The sequence below is a fragment of the Globicephala melas genome, chromosome 7 (genome assembly GCF_963455315.2).
Source record: "Globicephala melas chromosome 7, mGloMel1.2, whole genome shotgun sequence".
In the NCBI taxonomy this organism is placed as follows: Eukaryota; Metazoa; Chordata; class Mammalia; order Artiodactyla; family Delphinidae; genus Globicephala; species Globicephala melas.
Window position 1 is genome coordinate 106,464,780 of NC_083320.1, and position 25,641 is coordinate 106,490,420.

At 36.9% G+C, this 25,641-nt stretch overlaps 1 protein-coding gene across 1 annotated transcript in view; it reads left to right on the forward strand.

Moving 5' to 3' along the window:
* The window catches only part of CNTNAP5 (contactin associated protein family member 5), an 886,651-nt gene that overhangs the window by 852,333 nt on the left and 8,677 nt on the right, over positions 1-25,641 (forward strand). Inside the window, exon 22 of the mRNA XM_030840366.2 lies at positions 24,602-24,820. Coding sequence (XP_030696226.2) covers positions 24,602-24,820 — 219 coding nt within the window. The remainder of the gene's footprint in view (positions 1-24,601; positions 24,821-25,641) is intronic.

Below are 25,641 nucleotides of genomic sequence, written 5' to 3' on the forward strand. Positions count from 1 at the left end.
TGGATAACTGAATCACTTTACTGTACACCTGAAACACACAATATTGTAAATAAACTCTACTTCAATTAAAAAAAAAGTAAAACCATCTTTAGCCAGGATACTGTTCTCCTACTGATCTTGGGTGGAGGATCAGGTCCTTGTTTATGAGCAAATCATTTCTAGCTATGCTGAGCAGGGGTGTCTTTCCACTAGAAGGTGTGTCAAATGCACATCACATCAGCTGCTCTAGATCTCTGAACTGGAAGTCTCATATGTATCTTCCATTCCAGCAAAGTTTCCATTACCTTGGGACCTAAGGAGGTTACTTTGCCATGTTGTAGGAGATGAGGGCCTTCGTTATATGTGTTGGTAGGGTGATTCTTCTAAGGTATGAATAGAAGTTTTCTGGACCGGGGCACGAACCCGTGTCCCCTGCATCGGCAGGCGGACTTTCAACCACTGTGCCACCAGAGAAGCCCTGAATAGAAGTTTTATACATGGGAATGAGCTTAGCTCTTGGAGATAAATATGAAGTTTCAAAGTTGAATTATCTTTTCTTAGCACTCTGAGTATATTTATAGTCTGTGTGTGTGTGTGTGTGTGTGTGTCTGTCTACCTTTGTTTTCCTTATTTTTACATAGTTACTTTTCTTTAGTTGCCTTTTCTGTTATGTCCTTTGGTCTTTCTCTTTCCTACTAGAGGATTTCCTCAGATTTTTGATGACCTTGAGCTATCTGCTCATATTTAAGAATGGGTGGCTAGAATGCATTGATTAAGGGCTACACGACTGGATATGACTGAGCCTTTAATAGAAAACCTCCAACTTTATCTTTGGGTCATTCTTCTTAGAATAGGTATATTTCCTAGGAGAGACATTTCCAATCTCCCTCTTGGAGAGTGGGAGGTTCTGAAAGTCTCATTGGGAAGAGAGCTGGTGGGTATCATTACCTGCCAGGGAAATGTTCTTTCATGTCTTCTTTTTTTTTTTTTTTTTCCAGTGAACATCCTTGGCCTACCTGTCATAATGCCACCCCATCACAGCACTTATTTATTCATTTCTCCAATAAGTATGGGTAATTGAAGTTCTAAAGTACACAGTTTAGAACTCTTTCCTCTTTCTCTAGGATTTCTATCTTTGTGAGGGAATTGTTACAGAACTGTCTAAGAGAAGGCAAAAGGCTTTTGGATGACAAATCTTCCAAATTTAGAATCCACTTGTATCAGTCAGGGTTCAACCAGTGAAGAGATAATGTATTGAGATTTATTGCAAAGTATTGGTTTAGGTGATTACGAAGGCTGGGTATGATATCCGAAGTCATAAGGCAGGCCATCATCAGGGAGTGCAGGCTGGAACTCTCAGGCACGGGCTGGCCACAGGAGGAATTCTTTCTCTTTTTTTTCCTTTTTTTTTTAAAATTGAAGTTTAGTTAATTTACAATGTTGTATTAGTTTCAAGTGTACAGAAAAATGTTCTGACCACATATATAGATATTCTTTTTCAGATTATTTTCCATTGTAGATTATTATAAGATACTGAGTATAGTTCCCTGTGAGGTAGGGGGAGGGATAAATTAGGAGTTTGGGATTACTACATACACATTACTATATATAAAATAGGTAAACCACAAGGAATTCTTCAGGGAGCCTAAGAGCCACTCTGCCCTTAAATCCCTTCAACTGATTGCATCAAAGCCATCCAGATTATCTAAGATAATAAGCCAACTGATTGTGGACTTTATTCACATCTACAACATACCTTCACAGCAACAGGACTAGTGTTTGATTCAACGACACTAGTACTGTGGTCTAGCCAAGTTGAATCATCAATAGACTATCATCCCACCCTCTCTCTATTTGTATTTCTTTAATTGAAGTAAGATTCACATAGCATGAAATTAACCATTTTAAAATCTACAGAGATATTTAGTACATTCACAGTGTTGTACAACAATTACCTCTAGGTAGTTTGAAAGCATCACCCACAAAGGGGGCCCTGAACCAATAAGCAGCCACTCCCCACTCCCCTTTCCTCCCCTCCCTTGGCAACCAAGAATCTGCTTTCTGTCTTTATTGATTTATGTATTCAGGATATTTCATATAAATGGAATCACACCATTTGTCACCTTTTATGTCTGGCTTTTTCCATTAAGCATAGTTTTTGAGGCTCAGAAGCATTGTAGCATGTGTCAGTACTTCATTCCTTTTTATGATTGAATAATACTCCATTGTATGGTTATACTACATTGTGTTTATCCATTAATCTGCTGATGGGCATTTGAGTTATTTCCACCTTTTGGCAATTGCGAATAGTGCTACTGTGAACATGTATGTACATGCATTTGTTTGAGTAGCTGGTTTAAATTTTCTTAGGTATATATCTAGGAGGGAAACTGCTGCCTTTGAAAAGCCATCATATGCAGAGGTTAGCCCAGCAGGAGAATTCAGGAAATCCTGTGCTGTGAGCTGTGTTCCTCACACTCCCACCACACTCCTGTTCATGCAAAGAGGTCTTTAAAGAGGACTCCTGGTTGTGTTTATTCTTTTGAAGACCTTACCTGTGTGTATCCCTGAGCAGGCAAACATACTGCCACACTTTACCCTGCTAAGACTCAACTATAAAATATTTAAAATAAAAGCAATCACTGGGTGACATTCCAAGGTTTTTTGGTAATATGTGCTTCAAGAAGATTTTGTTAGCAGCCAGAGTAGGAGCAAGGTGTAGGGTCGGAGGTGGAGGAGTGCCTGAAATCACAAGAGCTGAGAGATTCAGCAGCTACTTAAAATCTCTTGGCTGCAAATTCATCCTCTTTGAAATGTCAGGGTCTGCCAGATGCTCTCTGAAGTTTATTCTAATGTTGAACATTATAGGATTTTGTGATATATGGAAATTTTATAAACTTTGACTTTGCAAATCCTAATGCCAGAGTCATTTTTTCACACTATTAAAACAAAACAAACAAAATCAAACAAAGGCTACCAAAAGCCAATTTTGCTGACCTAAATTGATGAGCTGCTAGGCTGTAAATAAAAATGCTTTTCAATATCTAAAAAAAAAAAAAAGGAAACTGAGCTTTATGATATTCTGAGCTAAAATACTGACATGAATTCAATCATTATATTTAAACAGAATTTGGATATTTATGATATTTAACATTTTTAATATTAAACTTTCCCTCCCTACCTCACTGGGCTGCACAGTTCCTTTATGCTTTGCACCTGTGTGTGGACTGTGCCTACATCCTGGGTTACCCATAACCGTGCTCCTTTCATTGACCTTTTCCACTGCAGACATGTGCCTGGCTGCTGGACTGTCAGTGAATTCTCATTTTCATTTGAAATATATTGTTACTTCTGTACGTGGTCATCCTGGCTACTCATTAGCTTTTTCCTTTTTCTTGACCTAAGGGATTTGGAGTCACATGACACCCACTTTCACTATGGTCTGGATTCTGCAATGTAATAATTGCTTTGACAATCCTTCAACTTTTGGGGTTTTTTTAAGATTTTTTTTAATGTGGACCATTTTTCTTTTAAAAGTTTTTATTGAATTTGTTACAATATGGCTTCTGTTTTATGTTTTGGTTTTTTGGCCATGAGACATGTGGGATCTTAGCTCCCTTACCAGGGATCGAACCCATACCCCTGCATTGGAAGGCAAAGTCTTAACCACTGGACCATCAGGGAAGTCCAGAGAGTCCTTAAACCTTTTGGATCAAAAATCCCTAATCCCTGGTACTTTTGTGACAAGCCATATAAAGCCCTTCATTTCACTTTAGGGGTGGCAGATTGAAGACATTTGGTACTCATGATGTTGGGCATGCCCAGGGATTTAAAAAAGGGCTTTTAAGAAGGCTCTCCAAAGAGCTGAGGTCACAAATAAGACTCAGGACTTCAAGTCAGGGTTTCTCAGTCCCCTGTGCTCTGTCATAAATTCTGTGTCAGAAGATTGCTCAGGACTTCATCCCATCTGACTCTACCACAGGATCATGGTGGTATCTTTTCTATGGCTAAAAATTTCCGTGTGTGCCATTTACATACATCTCGTATCCTTGTAATTGACTCATTGTGAAGTTTGATACTTGGTAAGACAATTCTTCCCTTGCATGAGGTTGGGAAAAGGAAATTTCAGTCCAGGGAGGCTAGAGGATGTGTTGATCTGTATACAAATTGGCCATGATGGTTAGTTGTGTGTATCAGCTTGACTGGTCCATACAGGGTCTAGACGTTGGGTCAAACATTATTCTGGTGTGTCTGTGAGGTGTTTCTTGAGGAGATGAGCATTTGAACCAGTAGACCAAGGAAAGCAAATGACCTCATTTAATCAGTTAAAAGCCTGAATCAAACAAAAAGGGACTGAAGAGCTGGTTCTAGATCCTTTCTGGTTTTCAACTTTGGACAGAAACCTTGGTTTTTCTTGGGTCTGGAGCCTGCCGGTTTTTTGACTGGAGCTACACCATAGGCTCTCCTGTTCCTCCTATTTGCTGACTGCAGATCTTGGGAGTTTTTAGTTTCCATAATCACAAGAGGTAATTCCTTGTAATAATATATATCTCTTATTGGTCTGTTTTTTCTGGAGAACCATGACTAACACAGTGGGGATTGAATTCTGAAACTGCCCCTAGCCATCTAGGATGACCCTAGGATGTCAGTCAGAAAAAACATCTCCCTCATAGATAAATGTGATATGAATCATCTTTCCTTGGGCTCTGCTCCTGGAAACTCTAAAATTCTATGAGTAACATCTATGTTATTAACAGTTACAGTTTGCATTTCAACATGTCAGTAACATTGAAAAGCACCAAATTCAAATTTTCCACTGCTGTCCTTTGGCTCATGGACAAATATCTTCAGGGGTCAAAAACAATGTAAGAACTCTTTCTATCTAGAGCTTCCACAGACAATGAAGTGTGGGTTTAACTTACTTTAATATCTTAGTTACTGGTCCCACCTCCCCAAATGTCTGTAATCTATATCTCTTATTTGGGAGAGAGCTTTATTTTTATTTATTAATCATCAGCTAGAGACTTATCTGAATGGCTGAGTGCAGTGAAACTTGCACAGAGTGCAATGTAGAACAAGAGGTCTGGCCTTGGGGAGAAGACTGAGTCTGAAGCTTGGCTCAACCACTGGTGGGTTAAGACCCTGGCAAGTTCCTCATTTTTATCTGAGCCTCAGTTTTCTTGTCTGTAAAACAGGAATAATCATTGCTATTTATCAGGATTGTTCTGATAACTAAATATTTGTGTGTGTATGTGTGTGTAAGGGCATGTATGTATTATACATTTGGACGCACACTGCTTAGGGCACAGTTATTACCTAATATTTAGATGTTATATGGAAGCACAATTACAGAAGGGGAATCTGAAAATGGTAAAAAGAATTCCCTTGAAATTCAGAAAGACAACTTGGCAGATGAAAAACAGAAAGAAGAATTCTTAAATATACCATTTTCTTTGTCTTCTTTATCTAGAGAGCCTTTTGCTAAGCTGCAGTATCATATTTTTTATCATGGTGTGCGATAATTTTGGAGTCATATTCTCAAGTGCTTTTACATGATATAGCGAGTGTTTATCAATTAAATTAAAATGCAGATTATCTTATCTGTTACTGCTGATGCCAATACTTTCTCAGATAAACATGGCAGTTGGGTGTTTTTCTTTTCACGTGAGGTGTTTCCTCTTACTTAGTATATTCTTTTTGCTTTTATTAAAGTATTTGGGTTATGTAAACTAAGACAGTGTTATCTCCATTGTTATCTCTGCTGTTTCTAGGATGAAAGGAATACATATTTAAAGAGAGTTATGTATTGTCATTTTTAATAGAATGACTGAGTTTCAGTCAATTATCACCTATTGACCCCAGCTATCTCCTCAACTTTATTCTATATCTGTGAATTCCACAAGGGCAGGGCTTTGGAAGTATTCAAAATAATGTACATAGAGTTCAGTATAATTGCTTTTTGTATTAATTCTTTTTATCCTAATTTGAGAGATGAGGAAATTAAGGATGAGTAACTTTTTTTTTTAATCTTGTACTGTTTTCTTTATTGCTTTAGACAGTAAGCAAAGGTTTATTCTAGAATGATGACTTAAAATATAAGAAGGTCTTTGATTTTATTAAATATGCCCTTAATACATTTACCTTTTTTTTTTTTCATTTAACAAAGGTGCACATTCTTCTTTAATTAAGGTTCAGTAACTTGTGCATGGTTACTTACCTATTCCCTTGCCTTTACCACTTCAGTGCAAGCTCATTTACAACTTCCAGCACCTGAATTATTTTACTGAGGGTTTTCTCTAGCCACTGAAGCATGCTTTGCATGTTTTTGTGACAAGCCTGAAATATAAAGGACTTAATGCCTGTGAGCTAGTGTATAAATACCCCAGTTTCTTACCATTTATTGGGTTAAGTTATCTTTGGGTATGTACTCCCTAGTGACTCCTAGAATTTTCCCAGTAGGATTAAGTTTTAGTTGCCCTCAGTGCTGGTTGGTTTGATTTAAAAAAAAAAAACTTTTTACTAGTTTCCCTCCCATCCTTATCTTTCTTCACCTTATAAATAAAGCACTTGCACCCTGATGCCTGCCTTAGAGCCTCCTTTGGGGGGAATTCAAACAATAACATTCACTCCTTCATTCATTAATTGGCTGACCTGGTGTGCAAAGCCAGATTTGCCTGACTCCAGAAATTGGATATATTCCACTATACCACACAGCCTTTAATAAAAGGCATATAAAGCATAAACCCATTTCACAGACCCTGAAATCTTACAGACAGAGAAATTAATACATGAAGAGTGAGGGAGTAATGAACTGGCTGAATTGAAGTAAAACATTAGCTTCTACTCTAATTAGAAGACTTAGTTCTGGGATGGTGAGTGCTGGTGAGAGACACGAAATGGATGTTTCCTCCCAATGTCTCCTTCCACAGGCAGGTAGATGGAAACTTAGAGGATACAATACCAATAAGCTGAACATTGTTGAGTATTTACTATGTGCTTGGCTATCAGTTAAGATGTTTACTTTCATTATTACATTTAATCCTCACAACAAACACACGAGGTAGAACTTTACATGTCTATTACTGTGTGTCTCACGACCCCATCACTTCATAGTTTAACCCAACACCTGTTTTGCAAATATCTCAGAACTTTGTGGGTCAGGACTTGGACAGAGCTTGCCTGGTTGGTTCTTCAGGTCCTTGTGGAGTTGACTGGACTCTCTTGGTGAGATATGGTTAGTAGCTGGGCCAGTCTGGAGGACAAGGCAGATTTATTCACATGCTTGCTGCCGTGGCAGGGACGTCTGGAAGGCTGGGCTCAGCTGGGTCACTCTGTTTCTCCCTTTAGTCTCAAGGTCCTTCTGCATGGTCTCTCAGGGCTGTAGGGCTTCTTACACAGTAGCTTGGGGCTCAAAGCCCCCAAGGCAGAAGGTGCCAGACCTATTGAAGGCTAGTCCTGGGACTGTCAGAGTATCATTTGCAATGTGTTCCATTGAGCAAAGCAGTCATGAGTCAACTCATACTCTGAGGGAGGGGAAATAGACCCCATCTCTCAACAGAAGACATGTCAAAGATGATATTTAATCTTCCACCTGCAGGCACCACCTCCATTCCCATGTTATAGATGAGGAAACAGCCCCAAAGATATCATGTGTCTTTCCTAAAGATACAATGTTAAAAAGTAGAAGAGTTTAATGTTGAACCCAGGGATCCTATTCATTGGTGATGAAATCTATTTCTAGAAAGGAAGTTGCATAACAGTTTAATTGGAGGAAAGTATAGAGAAGAAAGTTTGTCAGAAGGGAATTGAGTCAGAGCCTGTTAACAGCCTACCAAATATCCAATATTCATTCTCCTCTTCTTTATTTAACACATTGATGTTTTTCATTAAATTTTTGTTCCTGTTTAGAGGGAGCAAAGTTCCTAGTTAAAACCAGGACATCCCTGGCCTACTTCTTAAGAATGGCCATGCAACATGGTCCTGGAAAATGGTCTCCAAGAAGAAGTCAGTAGAGTTTTCAAAAAGGCTGACTTAGCAGATGTGTACCTTTTTGCTTTTTGCCCCGCTACTTCCCCCTGCTGGGACATAAGGGTAGTAGCTGGAGTTCGTTGGGTCATCTTATGAGGAAGAAAACAAAAGCTATAGCCTATGAAGAGGAAAGTGTAAATCTAAAAAAATTTCTGGGCCCCTGATGATATCTGGAGCCAAAATACCAACCTTAGACAGATTAACATCAGACTTCTCATTAACTGGGAATAAAAAATAAAATAAACTATTACCTGATTTGAGCTACTGTTCTCTCTCTTTTTTTAAATTGTCTGTTACATGCAGTCAAATGCAAATTATAACTAACAGGAATAATGTGTGATTTTATACTCTCTGAATCAGATGGAGAGAGAAGAAAATGCTACCCTTTTAGCCAAATGCAGAAGCTCACTGATGCAGATCAATTGTATATATGGCTGAGAACTGATGAGTGGGGGTTGGGATTATACCTCATGGGTTTCTTGCCCTCCAGAGGAGACAGAGGATGAATATGTTTGCTCACATCTGGGTCATTGAAGCCAGTTTGATCTTCATTATTCAGGAGGCCACCTCCTTGTGTGTCAAGGAGAACAATGCAAGAGATGAAACAAGGGAGCATAAGGTTAAGTATGAAGCAAGAGCTATAGATGAGGGTTCTACAGGCAGTGGAGGAAAGAAGTCTCTAGACTGGCATGGTTGGGAGCTGCCTTAGGGGCCAGTCCCCCGCTGGTGGGTCGTGCACCATAATTGTGGCACACCTGCTCTGAAAGCTAAGCGGGCTCAGCCTTTACGCAGACAACATCACTGATGCTTCGTGCACAATCCATCCTTATTTAGTATTTACTGAATTACATTTGCAGTGTGATTGGAAGCCGACTACAAAACACACTAGTTCCAAAATACCTCTTGTAAGGAAATCCCAGAAATATACTTTTCCTTTTCACGAAGTCTTACAGATTCATCTTAAAACAGAAATATGCTATCCTGAAGAACAGCAAGTAAGCCATCATCAGCCATGATGACCACATGAGGTTACCAGCCAGTGAACACCCTCTTTCATTAGGAAGGAAGAGAGTTTGGTTCTCTGGGATGAGCACGCTTCACTGAAGTAGGTTAATAAATTCACAGGAAAATGATTTACTGAGTTTAAAACAAACACTCAGAATAGAATTTAAAAGTTCAATCACTGAACACATTTTTTTTCAATAACCATTTTTTAAATTGAAGTATATTTAATTGACAATGTTGTGTTAGCTTCAGGTGTACAGCAAAAAAATATATATATATTATATATATATATATATATATATATATATATCTCCTTTTTCAGATTCTTTTCCATTATAGGTAATTACAAGATATTTGATATAGTTCCCTGTGCTATACAGTAGGTTCTTGTTGTTTATCTATTTTATACATAGTAACGTCTATCTGTTAATCCCAAACTCTTAATTTATCCCTCGCCTCCTTTCCCTTTTGGTAACCATAAGTTTGTTTCCTCTGTCTGTGAGTCTATTTCTGTTTTGTAAATAAGTTCATTTATATCATTTTTTTAGATTCCACATATAAGTGATATCATATGATATGTCAATCACTGAACACATTTACTCAACAAAATATATTGTGTCACTACATTTACCACACCTGGCCTCTTTGTGGGGCATCAGGCTTTAACATTTATTGTGAGACCTTGGACAAGTTACTTTACTTCTCTAAACCTTAATTTCATTCACCTGTGGCATGGAGCGCACCATAGTTTCTATTTTGCCAGGTTATTGTGATGAGATCATCACAACCCAACTGCTCATCTAACTTGAACAGGGCAAAGCCGGGGCATAATTGATGTTCTAGGAGTGTTAGCAAGTACAAGAAGAAGCGGGTGTAGTGTCCTGTAGTCTGGGAATGAGTTTACACTGGGTAGGTTCAAATCCCAGCTCTATCACTTACTGGGTGTTCCTTTGTATTATTTAACCTCAATTGTTTCCATTTTCTTCCCTTTAAAATGGGCACAATAATGCAGATGATGATTAAGTGTTATAAGGCACTTAAAGCAGTCTTTGGCACTTAATAAGCAATCCTGTCCTGATGGATATTATGGAGGTGGTCCTTGCTTTACCCAATTCTGCAGAACAGTAAGTGACCACACGAACTGAAACTGTGAAAAGACATCTTAATCATTCATGAGAAAAACATGATTAGCTCTATGACCGTTAAAAATTTTTTGCCAAAGCATTAACAACTCTCTTAAGGTATAAATCAACTAAATTTCCATACAAAATTCTAAAATAAAAATAAAAAAATAAAAACTCTCTTAGGGAAATGAAGAAAAACTAGTATTTACTTAGTACTCTGTAATCTAAAGTATTAGAAACATTGAGAATTAGACTATCTCATTTGTTTGCAAAAAAAATCTTTCAAGAATAGTTTGAACAGTGCTTGCCGCCATCTAGCTGTATGACTAAATATGGAGGGCGCATCTTTCTTATGCCTTGGTGAACTGTCATGCTGCTGTCTAAGTTTGGATCAGCTTCCACCATTTCATCCTTTGTGTTTTCAATGTCATGAAACATTCTGGAGAGTTCTTTTACTGTGAAGTTTTTTGCTGGCATCACTTCCTCTGGGACATTGCCACTCTGTTTGTCATGAACCACCTCATTTATATCGATTCCTATCACCTTCGCTAATTTCCTGTGATTGCAGACCTAGAGTCTTTCTGTGTCAGTGTCAGCATTTCCATGGCCAGCTATTTCTTCTATAAATCTATTTACATTTGAATTTCACTTCCAGTGCTCTACTTTCTGTTTCTTTGCTGCAAAATCATCTTTGTTGATCAATTCCCTCTTTGGGTTATCTATTTTTCTGTAAAATGTCACATGGGTTTATTACTGAGATACAAAGAAGCTACACAACTATACGCTTTGCTGTCTGTGTGTTAATTAAATCAGCAATGGCACAGTGGCCAATCTACCACAAACTTTTAAAGAAGTGATGTGAGTGGTTACTAATCATGATGCACATCTGCTATTTACATGTTAATTTGTGGACTGAAGAGCTAGCAGCAGCGTTTGTACTTTATACACTTATGCTTATATCATAGTCACTGAAACTTGAGTCATGTTGTTGGAGGACTGGTGTTATTTAAATCATGGTAACTGAAATTCATGCATATTCGATCTGCACAAAGTGGAGACGGTTTACAATGACCAAATTTATTAAATAGAAATATATAAACAAGAAAATTAACATTGTTTTATAGCCACTAAAATATTAATTTCTGGGCATGTTTTAAATGTAGAAAGTAGAACCGCATTAGCATTCTCTAAGAGTGTTCCTATGTTTATTATTTTCCTGTTGGTGCTTTAATGAACTATCATAAAATCAGTGGCTTAAAGCAAGGTAAATTTATCGTATGGTTCTTGAGGTTAGAAGTCTTAAGTGAAATTTATGAGGCTAAAATTAAGGTGCCAGCAGAGCTGTGTTCCTCCTGGCGGCTTCAGGGGAGAAACTGTTTCCTTTCCATTTCCTACTTACATGGTTACTTGCATTCTTTGGCTTGTAACCCCTTCCTCAAATTACTAGATCCTCTTGGTTCTGTCATCATATCTCCTACTTCTGACTGCCTCCCTTTATATGGACCCTTATGATCACATTAAGTTTACCCAGATAACCCAGGATAATCTTTGTATCTCCAGACCCTTAACTTACTCATATGATCAAAGTCTCTTTTGCCAAGTAATGTAAAATATTCACAGGTTCTGGGGATTCCGACATGGACATCTTCGGAGGGGGGTGCTTATTCTCTGCCACACCATGTGTCTTGTAAACCAAACTTCAAGGCATATACAATGATCAGTTTTACCCATAAGGAATCTGAGACTTAGAGAGATGAAGGGGCTGCTTTATGATCATCATGTTAGAAATATTTGAATGAGTTATTTTTATTTAATATAATAATTACCAATTATATATTGGATAATAATCTAGACACAAAAAGACAAATATGCCATCTCTCCTTCCCCCAGACCTGGGAGCAGCACAGAAGGTTTGGTTCCCAGAAAGATCAGCTGCCAGGACCAAGGACCAGTCATTGCTATGCACATTGATCAATATTGCCCATGACTGGTCTCCATTCGGTCCCTACAGAATAGCTCGTTTTTCCTTATACAGAGCAGCCAAATTTAGGACATTCAAACTAGATGTGAGGATTTTTGCAGAGGTCAATATATGACTGGTCAAAAATAACTATTTTTTAAACTGAATGTGTGTATGGTGGGAGGGGTGGATACACACACACATATATTCAGTTTTAAAGGAAGTTATTTTTCAATACCTTTCTTTCTTCCTTCCTTCCTTTCCTTCCCTTCTTCCCTCCCTACCTCTCTCTCTTTTCTTCTTTTTCTTTCTTTCCTTCTTCCTTTTTCTTTCTTTCTTTCTTTCTTTCTTTCTTTCTTTCTTTCTTTCTTTCTTTCTTTCATTTATTCTTCCTTCCTTCCTTTCTTTCTTTCTTTCCTTCTTCCTTCCTTCCTTCCCCCTCTCTCCCTCACTCCCCCTCCCTCCCTCCTTCCCTTCCTTCCTTCTTTCCTGCCTTCCAGAGATTGCCTTATATGTATTCAACTGACAGTGTTGATTGCCTACCCAACATCCATTTTGACTTATTTTTCCCTTCCTAACAGAATTCCAATTTTATTTAAGCATTCATGCTCCTCTATGAATTCATGTGCTTGTGGGAATATTGTCTTCATCTGCAATCCCTGAAGATTCCTCCTGATTGGTTTGAGCCAGTGATTCTCAAAGTTTGGTCCTGTGGTCATTGGGAGAGTGGACTCCTTAGACCTTTTCAGGGAATCCACGAGGTCAAAACTATCTTCATTTTAATAATAGATACTAATGAACTTTATCACTCGTGTTCTCTCATGCGTGCAGAATGGAGTTTTTCAGAGGCTACAAGATGTGTGATGATATCACCACTTAGATGGCTAATGGAATGTGTACTGTGGCTTCTTCAGTTTTCATTTCTAACACAGATCCAAAACAGATCCAAACAGATCCAAAACAGATATAAATATCAAAAATCTCTTCAAGATTTTTTTTTTTTTTTTTTTTGCGGTACGCGGACCTCTCACTGTTGTGGCCTCTCCCATTGCGGAGCACAGGCTCCGGACGCGCAGGCTCAGTGGCCATGGCTCACGGGCCCAGCCACTCTGCAGCATGTGGGATCTTCCCAGACCGGGGCACGAACCTGTGTCCCCTGCATCGGCAGGCAGACTCTCAACCACTGTGCCACCAGGGAAGCCCCAAATCTCTTCAAGATTTTTAAGAGTGAAAATGGATCTTTAGACTAAAAACAAGTCTTAAAAACTGCTGATCTAATCAAATGCTTGTGGTCCCTCTCCATTGCCAGTGATCGGAGTAGCATAAACCTGGGACACAATCTAGCCAATGAGAAGAAGCCTTCAGGGTAGCTGTGTGTATGTGGTTCTGAGAAAGGATTCTCCATTCTTAAAAAAACAAACAAACACAGAATTGAGGCAGCTTTTGTTTATGTATTTATGTATTGCTTCTGGACATTGTTGTGTCTAGATGTGATGCCTGGAATTGCATGACCACCTTGTTCCAGCCTGAGGATGAGACGGCCAAAGAGGAGAAACCCTGAAATTCCATGCTCAGAGCTCTCCTTGCCTCTAAACTCCTTGTTATTTGATATAACTCATCCCTGTAACATTTAAGTCTCTGCAAGTTGGATTTTCTGTTACTTGCAGCAGAAAACCTCCTCACAAAATATGCATTATGTGTAACTCTGTAAACAATAAAAGAAATAACATCAGATCACTGGAGGTGCTCAGTATGGCTTTTACTCCTTTTGGTACTTCTTTTAACTTCATAGCTAGCTAGTAATTCCATAACAGAGTAGAATATATTTCTATAGGTTATTTTTGGACTCTGTTAAAAGACTCTCTGTTAGGACATGCAGGGCTCTAGTTTTGCTCCTTTCCTTTAACAGAGTAAACAACATAAATCAAGACACATGAGTTGTCTAGTTCTGGGCCCACATCAAATAAATAATCAGCACGCTAGGATGAATTCTTTTTGTATTTTTAAATCCCAAAGGAATGAGTTTATACGTCAACTTGAGCATCTCAGTGTTAAAAGTCAGAAAAGTGACTTTTCTGTGGAAAATAAGCAGAATTGGCATTGGGAGTATGATATCTAGAATTTTAAATTTGGATATATATTGCTAAGGTTTTACCAATCCAGTAGTCACTGTCATATATCCATAGAGCTGCTTTTATGTAACGCATGTAACTAAGGAACCCAATTTAAAAATGAAAACTATAGTTGAGCCCATGAGCTATTCACTGGAGATAATGAATTCTCAAATGGTAGAATTTTGTTGACCGAATCAACTTGGTTATTTTTGTATGTTTCTTGTAATATTAGTGTCTGTCTATCTATCTATCTATCTATCTATCTATCTATCTATCTATCTATCTATCCATCTATCCATCTGTCTGTCTATCTATGTGTATGTATATATTTCTACTTAAAGAAGAGTAATGGAAGACCTACTATATGCCAGATCCTGTGCAATTGAGACCCATTTAATCATCCAAAAGAATGTATTTATCAACGTCTATGCCCAAAATACTATGTTAGTAAATTGGCAGTCAGTGGAAGGAAATAAGGAAAACTTCATCATAAAATGGATTGTCTGGAGTGGGGCTTTCATCCTGAGACCTGAAGATAAGGAGCCTGTCATGCAGTATTTGACAGGCATCTCCTTGGCAGTGTGATGAGCAAAACTACAAGCTCTGACCCTTTAAGCCTATGGTGCCATTACAAACAGAATAGACACTGTGATATGTAGCAACCAAATTTACAGGGTCACTCAGGTTCCATAGAAACTATTTAGTTAGCTTTAGGTAACAAAGTGCTTAGAATAATGAAGAGAAATATTCGATGAGTACCATTGGCAGAGCTGCAGGAAATATTAATGAAGTTCTCATCAGGATTGGACTTCATCAAAGAGAATTCCACATAATGTGTTATGAGTGTGAATGCAAAAGTAAAGAAACTAAATGCTTGTAAATGGCCAGAATAAAGTTTTAAATATATCTGAACATCCCTGATAAGGCTGCATTACTGTTGATATTAGGAAACATTTATTTTTTATTTATTAATTCCTTTTACAGTTTACAAAATGCTCTGTGTGTTAGACACTGTGTCCTAGTTGGTGAGGCTGGAAATTAGAAAGGAACAGGTTTCTTGAAAGCAAGAATCTGCCAATCTTGTTGAAGGACAGACTTGTAAACATAATGGTGAAATAAAAGAAGCGCCTTAGAAGTAAGCAAATGCCTTGGGAACATGGAGAAAGTACTTTCCTAACTCCACCTGGTCCCTGCCTATCTTTTCAACGTCGTCTTTTGCCTTATTTGAAGGTAGAGTTAACTTGATTATTTAGTGTTTGAAATGTCATGGACTTTCTCAGTCTAGGCTTTGTATAGGCTTTGCTTTGTGTCTGGAACTCTCTGCCCACCCTCTCATGCATGATTTTTGTCTATTGATCACCTAATACATTATTTTCCAGACCATCTTTCCTAAATTAATGTTTCTCAAAGTGGGGTTCCTGAACCAGCCGTATTGTAAGTGTCTAGGAGTGTATTTTTAAAATGCAAATTCTTGGATACCTCCACATCAGACCTACTGAATGAGATTCAAAGATATGAATTTTCATACATTTCCCTGGAAAATTAATTTGCATACTAAATTTGATCCCCACTGTCCTAGATTGTGTCAGGGGTCTATTCTGTGGTACCAGAGCCACAATGATGTCTTCCTCCCATAAGACTTATTGCCTGAAATCATTGCTGGTCTGTTAAATATGTCTGCTGGCTGACAATTGTAAGTCCACTGTCTCACACATAGTGTGATTCTCATAGGTGACCAATAAATAGATGTAGGTCTAACAGAGAAGGAGCGGTTGTTATCCAGGTAGTTAAGGGACAGAAGGGCCTTCCAGGCAGAGAGAACATGTGCACCTACTAAGAGAAGAGTGAGAAGTTCGGTTCTATGTAGCACAGATGAGGCTGGCTGGGTGGGTGGGAGTTAGCTAGTGAAGGGCTCTAAGTCATGCTATGGAGGTGAGGTTTCTTTTCACCTTATCAACAATCAATACCTACAGAAAGCTACTAAATATGGCATAACAGAGAAAATAAGGACAGAATACAAGAGACTTAGGTATCAAACCTGGATTGGCCATGGACTGGGTAATTTGCTTTAAACAATTACTTGACCTTGTGTCTTAATTTCCCTAACGGGTAATTAGGTATAATTATCTCACACTTTCATATTTTACAAGGATGAATATTTACATAGGCTGTACAAATGTGCATACCATGAAAAGTATAAAAGCATTAAGTAAATGCCAAATATTTTTTAATACAGTTTGACATTCCTCTTTCAGGATTAAAAGCTTTATTTGAGAGACATGAATATTCCCGATAGTTAAATTTTCAGACTGTTTCACTATTACCGAAAGCCACAAAGTACTCTTGAGGGAAATATTCTTTATTTGTATATATCACTTATATCTTCCATTAATATCAAGTTCTTTATTTATGTTTTGTGATGGTACATTTTACTCTCTCGTACGTCCAGGTTGTGTGGGTCTGAATGACTTGTATTTTGACACTTCATGTTTCAAATGTCATTGATGGCTTTTGACATATAGCAAATGTCATATTTCATCTTACAGCAATGTCTGTGCTGATCTTTTCTTTTTCATTTTCTAATACCCAGAAAAAAAAAAACTGCCTAGGTTGGCTCTATCACTCTCTTAGTGTCAAACAATTGTGACTGTGTAAAATGTTGCACATTCTGGGGCTAACATTGGTTCTGTGCTATTTTCCTTGGCATCACAAAATCCACTAGTTTTAACAGAGGGATATAGCTTTGCTTTGAAGAAATGAGTGTTTGCAAATTAATGTAGATAGTCAAGTTTTCAGATGCTTAAAGAAGTTAGTCTATACTAACTTAACCAACTGAGTCATTCAAAGTTTTAGTACTACATATATTCAGTTATGAGTCAGTATGAAGTGGAAGTTTAGTCTTTACGACAAGCACATAAGCATTTACATCTTAGTTTTCTCATAAAAATGCAGTATTACTTGGACATGTTGAGGGCCCTTGAATCTAGTCAAAGGCTTTTGGAACTCTTTGGAAGACTAGTAGGAAGAATAATGATGATGATGATGATGATGATGATGATGATAATAAATGAATGTATGGGCACTGAGTTAGGAATCATGCTTTTTATATTTATTTCCACCACAATTCATGTTGTCAATACTATTTATCACTATTTTACAGTGGACAAATCTCAGAAATGAGATAATACAAATCATATGTTCAAGGGCATAATTCATCAGCTTAGGTCTACCTACCTCCAATCCATGCTATTTCAGCACCCCATGCTGCTTCTATGTCAGTATTTGAGGGCAAGTAGATAGACTCTAATGAGAATCAGAAGTGACATTTCAGTGAAATTTAAAGTGTGTTGGGAGGTATAAACTATGTCAATTTCAAATAAGAAATTTTCTTTGTAAGATATTTGTGGTTTCTCAAGGAGATGGTATATATTATATAAGGAGAAACCTTGCAGTTCTTCCTGATTGGATGGGACTCTTATATGTTAGCAGAAAACCTTGGGAAGAATGAGAAAGAGAACAGTGGCATTTTCCAGTGGTATGGCCTTTGTTTGCATTCTCATTCAACCACTTCTGAGTAGCCACATTCACTGTTAAGTTTATCTTCCATATTTATTCTGTAGCTCAGCCCATACAATAATTCTCTTTCCTAGTTCCTTATAAATTGAATGCAATTATAACCTAAAAATTGAATAAAATGACCTAGAAAATGCATTATTTTTAATATAATCAAGAGTTTAGAATGACTTGTGCTTTCCTTAGTTTTTGCATCCTATTTCTTCTTAGCTAATTTATATAACAGTATCTTACAAAAATACCTAGGATATTTTTGGAAGGATTTTAGGGAGGCAACATAGCTTACATAAAGAGTTTGGCATTTCAAGTCATAAAGACTTTGGTTTAAATCTCAACTTTACCACATGAGCTCCTGTATATATTTTAACATTAATAGTGTCAGCTTCTTCACTTGTATATTTTGGATGATAATAACATATACATGGAAGGGAAATAGAAATAATATTTTAAAAACAATTATTGTAAACATAGAGAGACTTGGTGGATAAAGAAACAAGACACATATACATGTTGCCTACAAGAGATTCACTTCAGATCTAAAGACACACACAGAAAGTGAGGTGATAGAAAAAACATATTTCATGCAAATGGAAATGAAAGAAAGCTAGGGTAGCATACTGAAATCAGATAAAATAGACTTTAAAATAAATACTGTTACAAGACACAAAGGACAGTACCTAATGTAAAGGGATCAATCTAACAAAAAATTTATAACAATCATAAATATATATGTACCCAACATAGGAGCACTGAAATAAAGCAAATATTAACAAGCATAAAGGGAGAAATTGACAGTTATACAATAATAGAGGACTTTAATACCCCATTACATAAATGGACAGATCATCCAGACAGGAAATCAGTACAGAAACACTGGTCTTAAATGACATATTAGACCAGATAGATGAATAGATATATAGAGAACAGTTAATCCCAAACCAGCAGAGTACATATTCTTTTCAAGGGCACATGGAAAATTCTCCAGGATAGATCACATGTTAGGCCACAAAATAAGCTCTATAAACTTAAGAATATTTAAATCATATCAAGCATCTTTTCAGACCACAATTGTATGAGACTAAAAGTCAAGAAAAAAATGCAAAAAGACACAAACATGTGGAGTCTAAACAGTATGCTAATAAACAACCAATGGATCACTGAAGATATCAGAGAGGAAATTAAAAAAAAATACATGGAGACAAATAAAAATGGAAACACAGTGATCCTAATTCTATGGGATGCAGCAAAAGCAGGTCTAAAAGGAAATTTTATATCAATACAAGCCTACTTCAGGAAATAAGAAAAATCTCAAACAATCTAACTTTACACTAAAAGAGCTAGAAAAAGAAGAACAAACAAAACCCAAAGATAGTAGAAGGAAAGAAATGAAGATCAGAGCAGAAATAAATGAAACTGAGCCAAAAAAAAAAAAAAAAGAAAATATCAATGAATCTAAGAGCTGGTTCTTTGCAAAGCTGAACAAAATTGAGAAACCTTTAGCCAGACTCATCAAGAAGAAAAGAGAGAGGGGGCCCAAATAAATGAAATCAGAAGAGAAAGAGGAGAAGTTACAACTAACACCACAGAAATACAAAGGATCCTAAGAGACACCTACAAAAATCATATGTCAATAAAATGAACAACCTAGAACAAAAGAATAAATTCCTAGAAACCTACAGTCTCCTGAGACTGAAATCAGGAATATTAAATATGAACAGACCAATTAACAGTAATGAAATTGAATCATTTAAATTTTTTTAAATTAATTTAAAAAAATTCTCCCAATGAACAAAAGTCCAGGACCAGATGGCTTCAAAGGTGAATTCTACCAAATATTTAAAGAAGAGTTAACACCTGTCCTTCTCAAATTATACCAAAAAATTGAAGAAGAAAGAATGCGTCTGGATTCATACTATGAGGTGAGTATCACACTGATGTCAAAACCAGGAAAGACCTGCACACACAAAAGAAAGAAAGAAAGAAAGAGAGAGAGAGAGAGAGAGAGAGAGAGAGAGAAAGGAAGGAAAGAAGAAAGAAAAGAAAAGAAGAAAGGAAGGAAAAGGAAAAAAGCAAATTACAAACCAAACTTGTAACTTCTGAACATAGATGCAAAAAAATCCTCTATATATGCACTATATTCATGGATTAGAAAAATGAATATTATTAAAGCCATACCACCCAAAGCAATCTAAAGATTCAGTTCAATCCCTATCAAAATTTCAGTGGCATTTTTAACAGAACTAGAACAAATTATTCTAAAATTTGTATGAAAACACAGACACACACAGACACACAGACAGACAGACAGACAGACAGACACACACACACACACACACACACACACACACACACTAACCTTGAATAGCCAAAGCAGTCTTGAGAAAGAAGAAAAAAAACTGGAGGTATCACACTACTTAATTTCAAACTATACTACAAAACTAAAATAATCAAAACATTATGGTACCGACACGCACACACACACACACACACACACACACACACACACACACACACACATAGATCAATGGAACAGAATAGCAAACCCAGAAATAAACCCACACTTATATGGTCAATTAATCCACATCAAAGTAGGCAAGAATATAAAATGGGAAAAATATTTTCAGTAAATAGTGTTGGATATAACTAGACAGCTATATGCAAAAGAATCAAACTGGATTAATTTCTCATATCATATACAGAAACAAACTAAAAATGGATTAAAGACTTCAATGAAGACCTGAAACCATAAAGCTCCTAGAAGAAAACAAAGGAAGTACACTCTTTGACATCAGTCTTAGCAATATTTTTTTGGATCTGTCTCAGGCGAGTGAAACAATAGCAGAAATAATTAAATGGGACTACATCAAACTAAAAAGATTTTGCACAGCAAAGAAAACTATCAACAAAATGAAAAGGCATCTTAGTTGGAAGAAAATATTTGCAATTGATATATCCAACATGGGATTAATATCCAAAATATACACAGAACACAATTTCAAAATATTAAAAATATGAGTAGAGGGCATGAATAGACTTGTTTTTTCAAAGAAGACATACAGGTGGCCAACAGAAACATGAAAAGATGCTCAGCATCCTGAATCGTCAGGGAAATGCAAATCTAAACCACAATCAAATACCATCTCACATTTGTCAGAATGGCTGTTATCAAAAAGAAGAAAAAATAACAAGTGTTGGTGAGGATGTAAAGAAAAGGGAATTCTGGTGTGCTTTTTGTGGGATTGTAAGTTGGTTCAACCACTATGGAAAACTGTATGGAGTTTGCTCAGAAAGTTAAAAATGGAATATTATATGATCTAGCATTTTCATATCTGGGTATTTACCCAAAGAAAACAGAAACACTAATTTGAAAAGATCTATACACTCCAATGTCATTGAAGCATTATCTATAATAACCAGGATATGGAAACAACCTAAGTGCCTATGCCCATGGATAGATGAATGGTTAAATTCATAATTTGCTACAACATGGATGAATCTAGAGGGTATTATGCTAAGTGAAATGTCATACAAAGACAAATACCATATGATCTCACTTATTATGTGGATTCTTAAAAACTAAACAAAATAAACAAACAAACCAAACAATGAAAACAGTCATACAGAGAAAAAACTGGTGGTTTCCAGAATGGGTGGGTGGGGTAGGTGGAGGGTGGACAAAATAGGTGAATGGGTTTAAGAGATGCAAACCTCCAGTTATAAAATAAATAAGCCATGGTGATATAATATACAGCATAAGAAATATGGTCAATGATATTGTAATAACTTTGGGGACAGATGGTTACTAGATTTATCATTGTGATCATTTCATAATGTACGCAAATGTCAAATCACTCTATAGTGCACCTGAAACTAACATAATACTGTACATCAATCACATTTCAATAATTTTAAAAATATTACATTATTATATAGTAGGTACCCAATAGGTGTTGACTATTGAACAAATGCATTTTTAGCAAACAACTGTTTCTTACCACATATTAGGTAACAAATTTATAAGAAGTAAATATAATCTGGAACCATCTTAACATTTTTTTTTGCCTCTCCATATATGTAAGAATCTGAGAAATCATTATGCCGGGACTCATACTGAGAGTATTTTCTGCTATCAAGGACTCTTGTTTTCTTCATTTCTTTTCAGAACCCTCTCAAGGTTTGCATGCTTTTTATACATCTAGAATAAATTAACTTTCCTAGAGATAAGACTTGATCCAAAACATTTCTTCCATTAAAGAGAGGTGGTCATTTTCTGACATTTCCCCCTATTTATCCATGTGCCGATTCTTTTACCTGGAACTTGGATTCATGGTGGTCAGAATAACGATATCCTTCAAAGACCTTGTCACCAATACAGGCTTCTTTTTAACTGAATTCTAGGAATAAGATCCGGCAGTTTTGACTTAGACCCTTAAGGCATAGCTGCAGTGACATGTCACTTTCCACTGCTTTGAAATCCCACAAGGAAAAAATCTTCATACAAGTTTATGCTTCCCTTCTCTTGTCTTCCTTCTGTAAATACTTCTGATCTCTAACTCTATCCCATGAAAACTACCAATCAGTAGCTAATGTGCATTCTGAATTACACTAGGGTACATTGAGTTCTGTTGACACTCGACAAATAGCACTTAGTCTTAATTAAAGCTTTTTGGTGTGGAAGACTTTTGCATAACAGTGTTTGAGCAGTCGCTTATGCTCATAATCTCAGTCTTTGTAAGCATAGAATGAGAAATAGGCATACGTGATGCTTTCATGAGTACATAACAAATAGGTACCACCACTGTAGGATATTTACAGGAATATTTGGAAGCCCATAGTTTCCTCCCCACCCCTGCCCCATGTTCTTACACACTTGAAGAGTGTCGATTCACATCTCTATTAATTTTGATTATCATTAACTGGAAAGTTCTCACAGAATCTCAAGAAGAATGGAGTGGTAGGAAGAATAATGACCCACAAAAATAGCCAAATCCTAATCCTCAGAACCTGTGAATATGTTAAGCTAACTGGTAAAGAAGAATTAATGTTGCTAAGCAGCTGTCATTAAAATAGGAAGATTGGGGCTTCCCTGGTGGCGCAGTGGTTGAGAGTCCGCCTGCCGATGCAGGGGACACGGGTTCGTGCCCCGGTCCTGGAAGATCCCACATGCCGCGGAGCGGCTGGGTCCGTGAGCCATGGTCGCTGAGCCTGCGCGTCCGGAGCCTGTGCTCTGCAACGGGAGAGGCCACAACAATGAGAGGCCCGCGTACCGCAAAAAAAAAAAAAAAAAAAAAAAAATAGGGAGATTATCCTTGATTAACTGGCTGAGCCCAGTACAATCACGAGGGTCCTTAAAAGTGGAAGAAGGGGCAAAAGAAGAGAATTAGTATTAAAAGTGACTTTGGAAGAAAGATACACAGAAGTGCAACATTGCTGGCTTTGAAGATACAGGAAGGGGGCTATAAACCAAGGAATATGGGTGGTTTGGGAGAGTTAGAAAAGACAAAGAGATGGGTTATTCCCTGGAGGCTCTAGAAAAAATGCAGATTAACAGCAGCTCGATTTTAGCCCAGTGAGACCGGTATCAGACTTCTGCAGAGATGTAAAACAAAACATTTGTGTTGTTTTATGCTGTTTAAGTTTGTACTAATTTGTTACAATAGCCACATAAAATTAATACATGATTTCTTTTCTTTTCCTGTAAGAAGAGAGTGATGATAAATTAGCAAGGTTTACATGGGTGTTGAAGGGGGAGACAATAATGAGGACAAAACTAGAAAAAACACTGTTAAAGTATGTTAATTTCTCATTTTGATCCATATGTCCATTATATGTCTTCCCTAAATGTGGCCAACAAAGTGCTTTGTTGGTGATCCCTGGCAGCAGTCTTTGATCATTTATGATGGAAATAAATTATAATTTACCTGATAGAGAGGAAAGTCCTTGTCCTCTTCCAGAAAATAAAGAGATTATCATAATAAAATATCTATCTGAACAATCTAGGTCTGTTGAAACTGTTATGCCTTAAAGGGGGGAAAAATAAAAGGTTCATCCCGTATTGTAGTTTTATGTAATTGCATCACAGCAATTTGTCCAAATGATCCTTGTTAAAATAAAGAAATGGGCTACTGACCAATCTTACCACAAATCTTGAAGACAATGAGACATTTTATCTTGTTGTGAATCATAAATGATTGCCTCATTATCTTTTATAAAGATTCAAAGATACTTTTAGAGATTGATTTCTGTCAGAAAATCCACGCTCACCGATCAGTACCACGGACAGAACTAAGCATGTGAAAATCTTGACTAGAAGGTGGGAGTACAAGCTGCTTAAAACACCAAACATGATAAACTTCTGAGAGGACCACTTTGAATTCTAACCACTCTGTCTTCCTCTTTTCATTTTTTTCTTGCTATCATTTTGAGTGAAATGTTGTAATGAGCTTTGTAGTATGCTTGAATTAATCACCAGAATCCATAAATAAATGGTGATGGAGATAATGATCTAAATTCTATAAAACATCTAGAGTGTAGAAGAGATTTACTAAGTATTCGTTACAGTTCATAAAATACATGAATGAAAATTTAGAAGTTTGAAACATTATCTCAAAGCAAGATAGCCCTAGCAATTTTCTATGATATGTAGTTGATATACTGACACTGGTAGTGGGGGGAGAGTTTGGAAAGAGGAGATAAAGAGAACTGGGGGACAATTTCCTTTATTCAAAAAATAACGAGGTAATTTCTGTAATTTCAGACATTACTTAAAGTAGATATGGAGCATAGTTTAAAAAAACTGACTGTCTTTCATGTTGCAGAGAATCTTGGATTGGATTCTGAAGTTGCTAAAGCAAACACCCTGGGTTTTGTTGGCTGTCTGGCTTCAGTCCAATACAACCATATAGCACCACTGAAGGCAGCCCTGCGTCATGCCACCGCCGCACCTGTAACCATCCAAGGGATATTGACAGAATCCAGCTGTGCCTCGATGATGGATTCGGATGTGAATGCAGTGACAACGGTGCATTCTTCATCAGGTGTGCAAGAAAATACTCAAGGGAACTTCTCTCACCAGTGCTACTTTGATGTCTTCAAGAAGCTTCCAGTCTAAAGGCTAATATTACCCAATTCCTTACCTTGTATGATTACAGGTGGTTAGGAATTATGACTGATTTCTTAGTGATATTTAATATGCTTAGATAATCCTAATTGTAATGAGTAGTTAGAAATAGATATATGTGTATATATTTAACTGTATGTACATTAACATATATGTTATTTAAAAAAAGAGCAGCAAGCTTGAAGGCACATTGATCTGTGTTGAAATCCTTGCTCTGACACTTATTGGTCTGGTGACATTGAGTTACATACATTTTTGAATAACAATCTGAAAATGTATATATATATATATATATATATTTGCTATTGTTTAAGTGGTTGCTGCTCTAAGGATTAAAGAGTTTAGGGGTCGGGAAGGCAGGCTGGTTGTTGATCTATCAATAATACAATTCATGTGATTAAAAGCGACCTTCCTTGATAAAAGGAAAGTCCCACAGGACTACCATCCATATACCTTCTCTTATTTTGCCGCTTCCTAAAATACTTTTTCTTAGTCACTGTCATCCTACGTGTCTTGGATGTTCTTAGGATTTATTTTAATCAGGTGTGGTCATCAATTGCTGAATAAGTTATGAATTACAAGCAAAGAAAGGGCACAGAGTTTTGCTGCTGCCTGCTCATCACCAATCTTGGTGTTTTCTTGGCAATGGTCAGGTATGTATACTAGAAAGAACCTGAGTATGACACTTGGCTAACCTTGATTGGAATTCTGAATCTTCCATGAATGAACTACAGAACT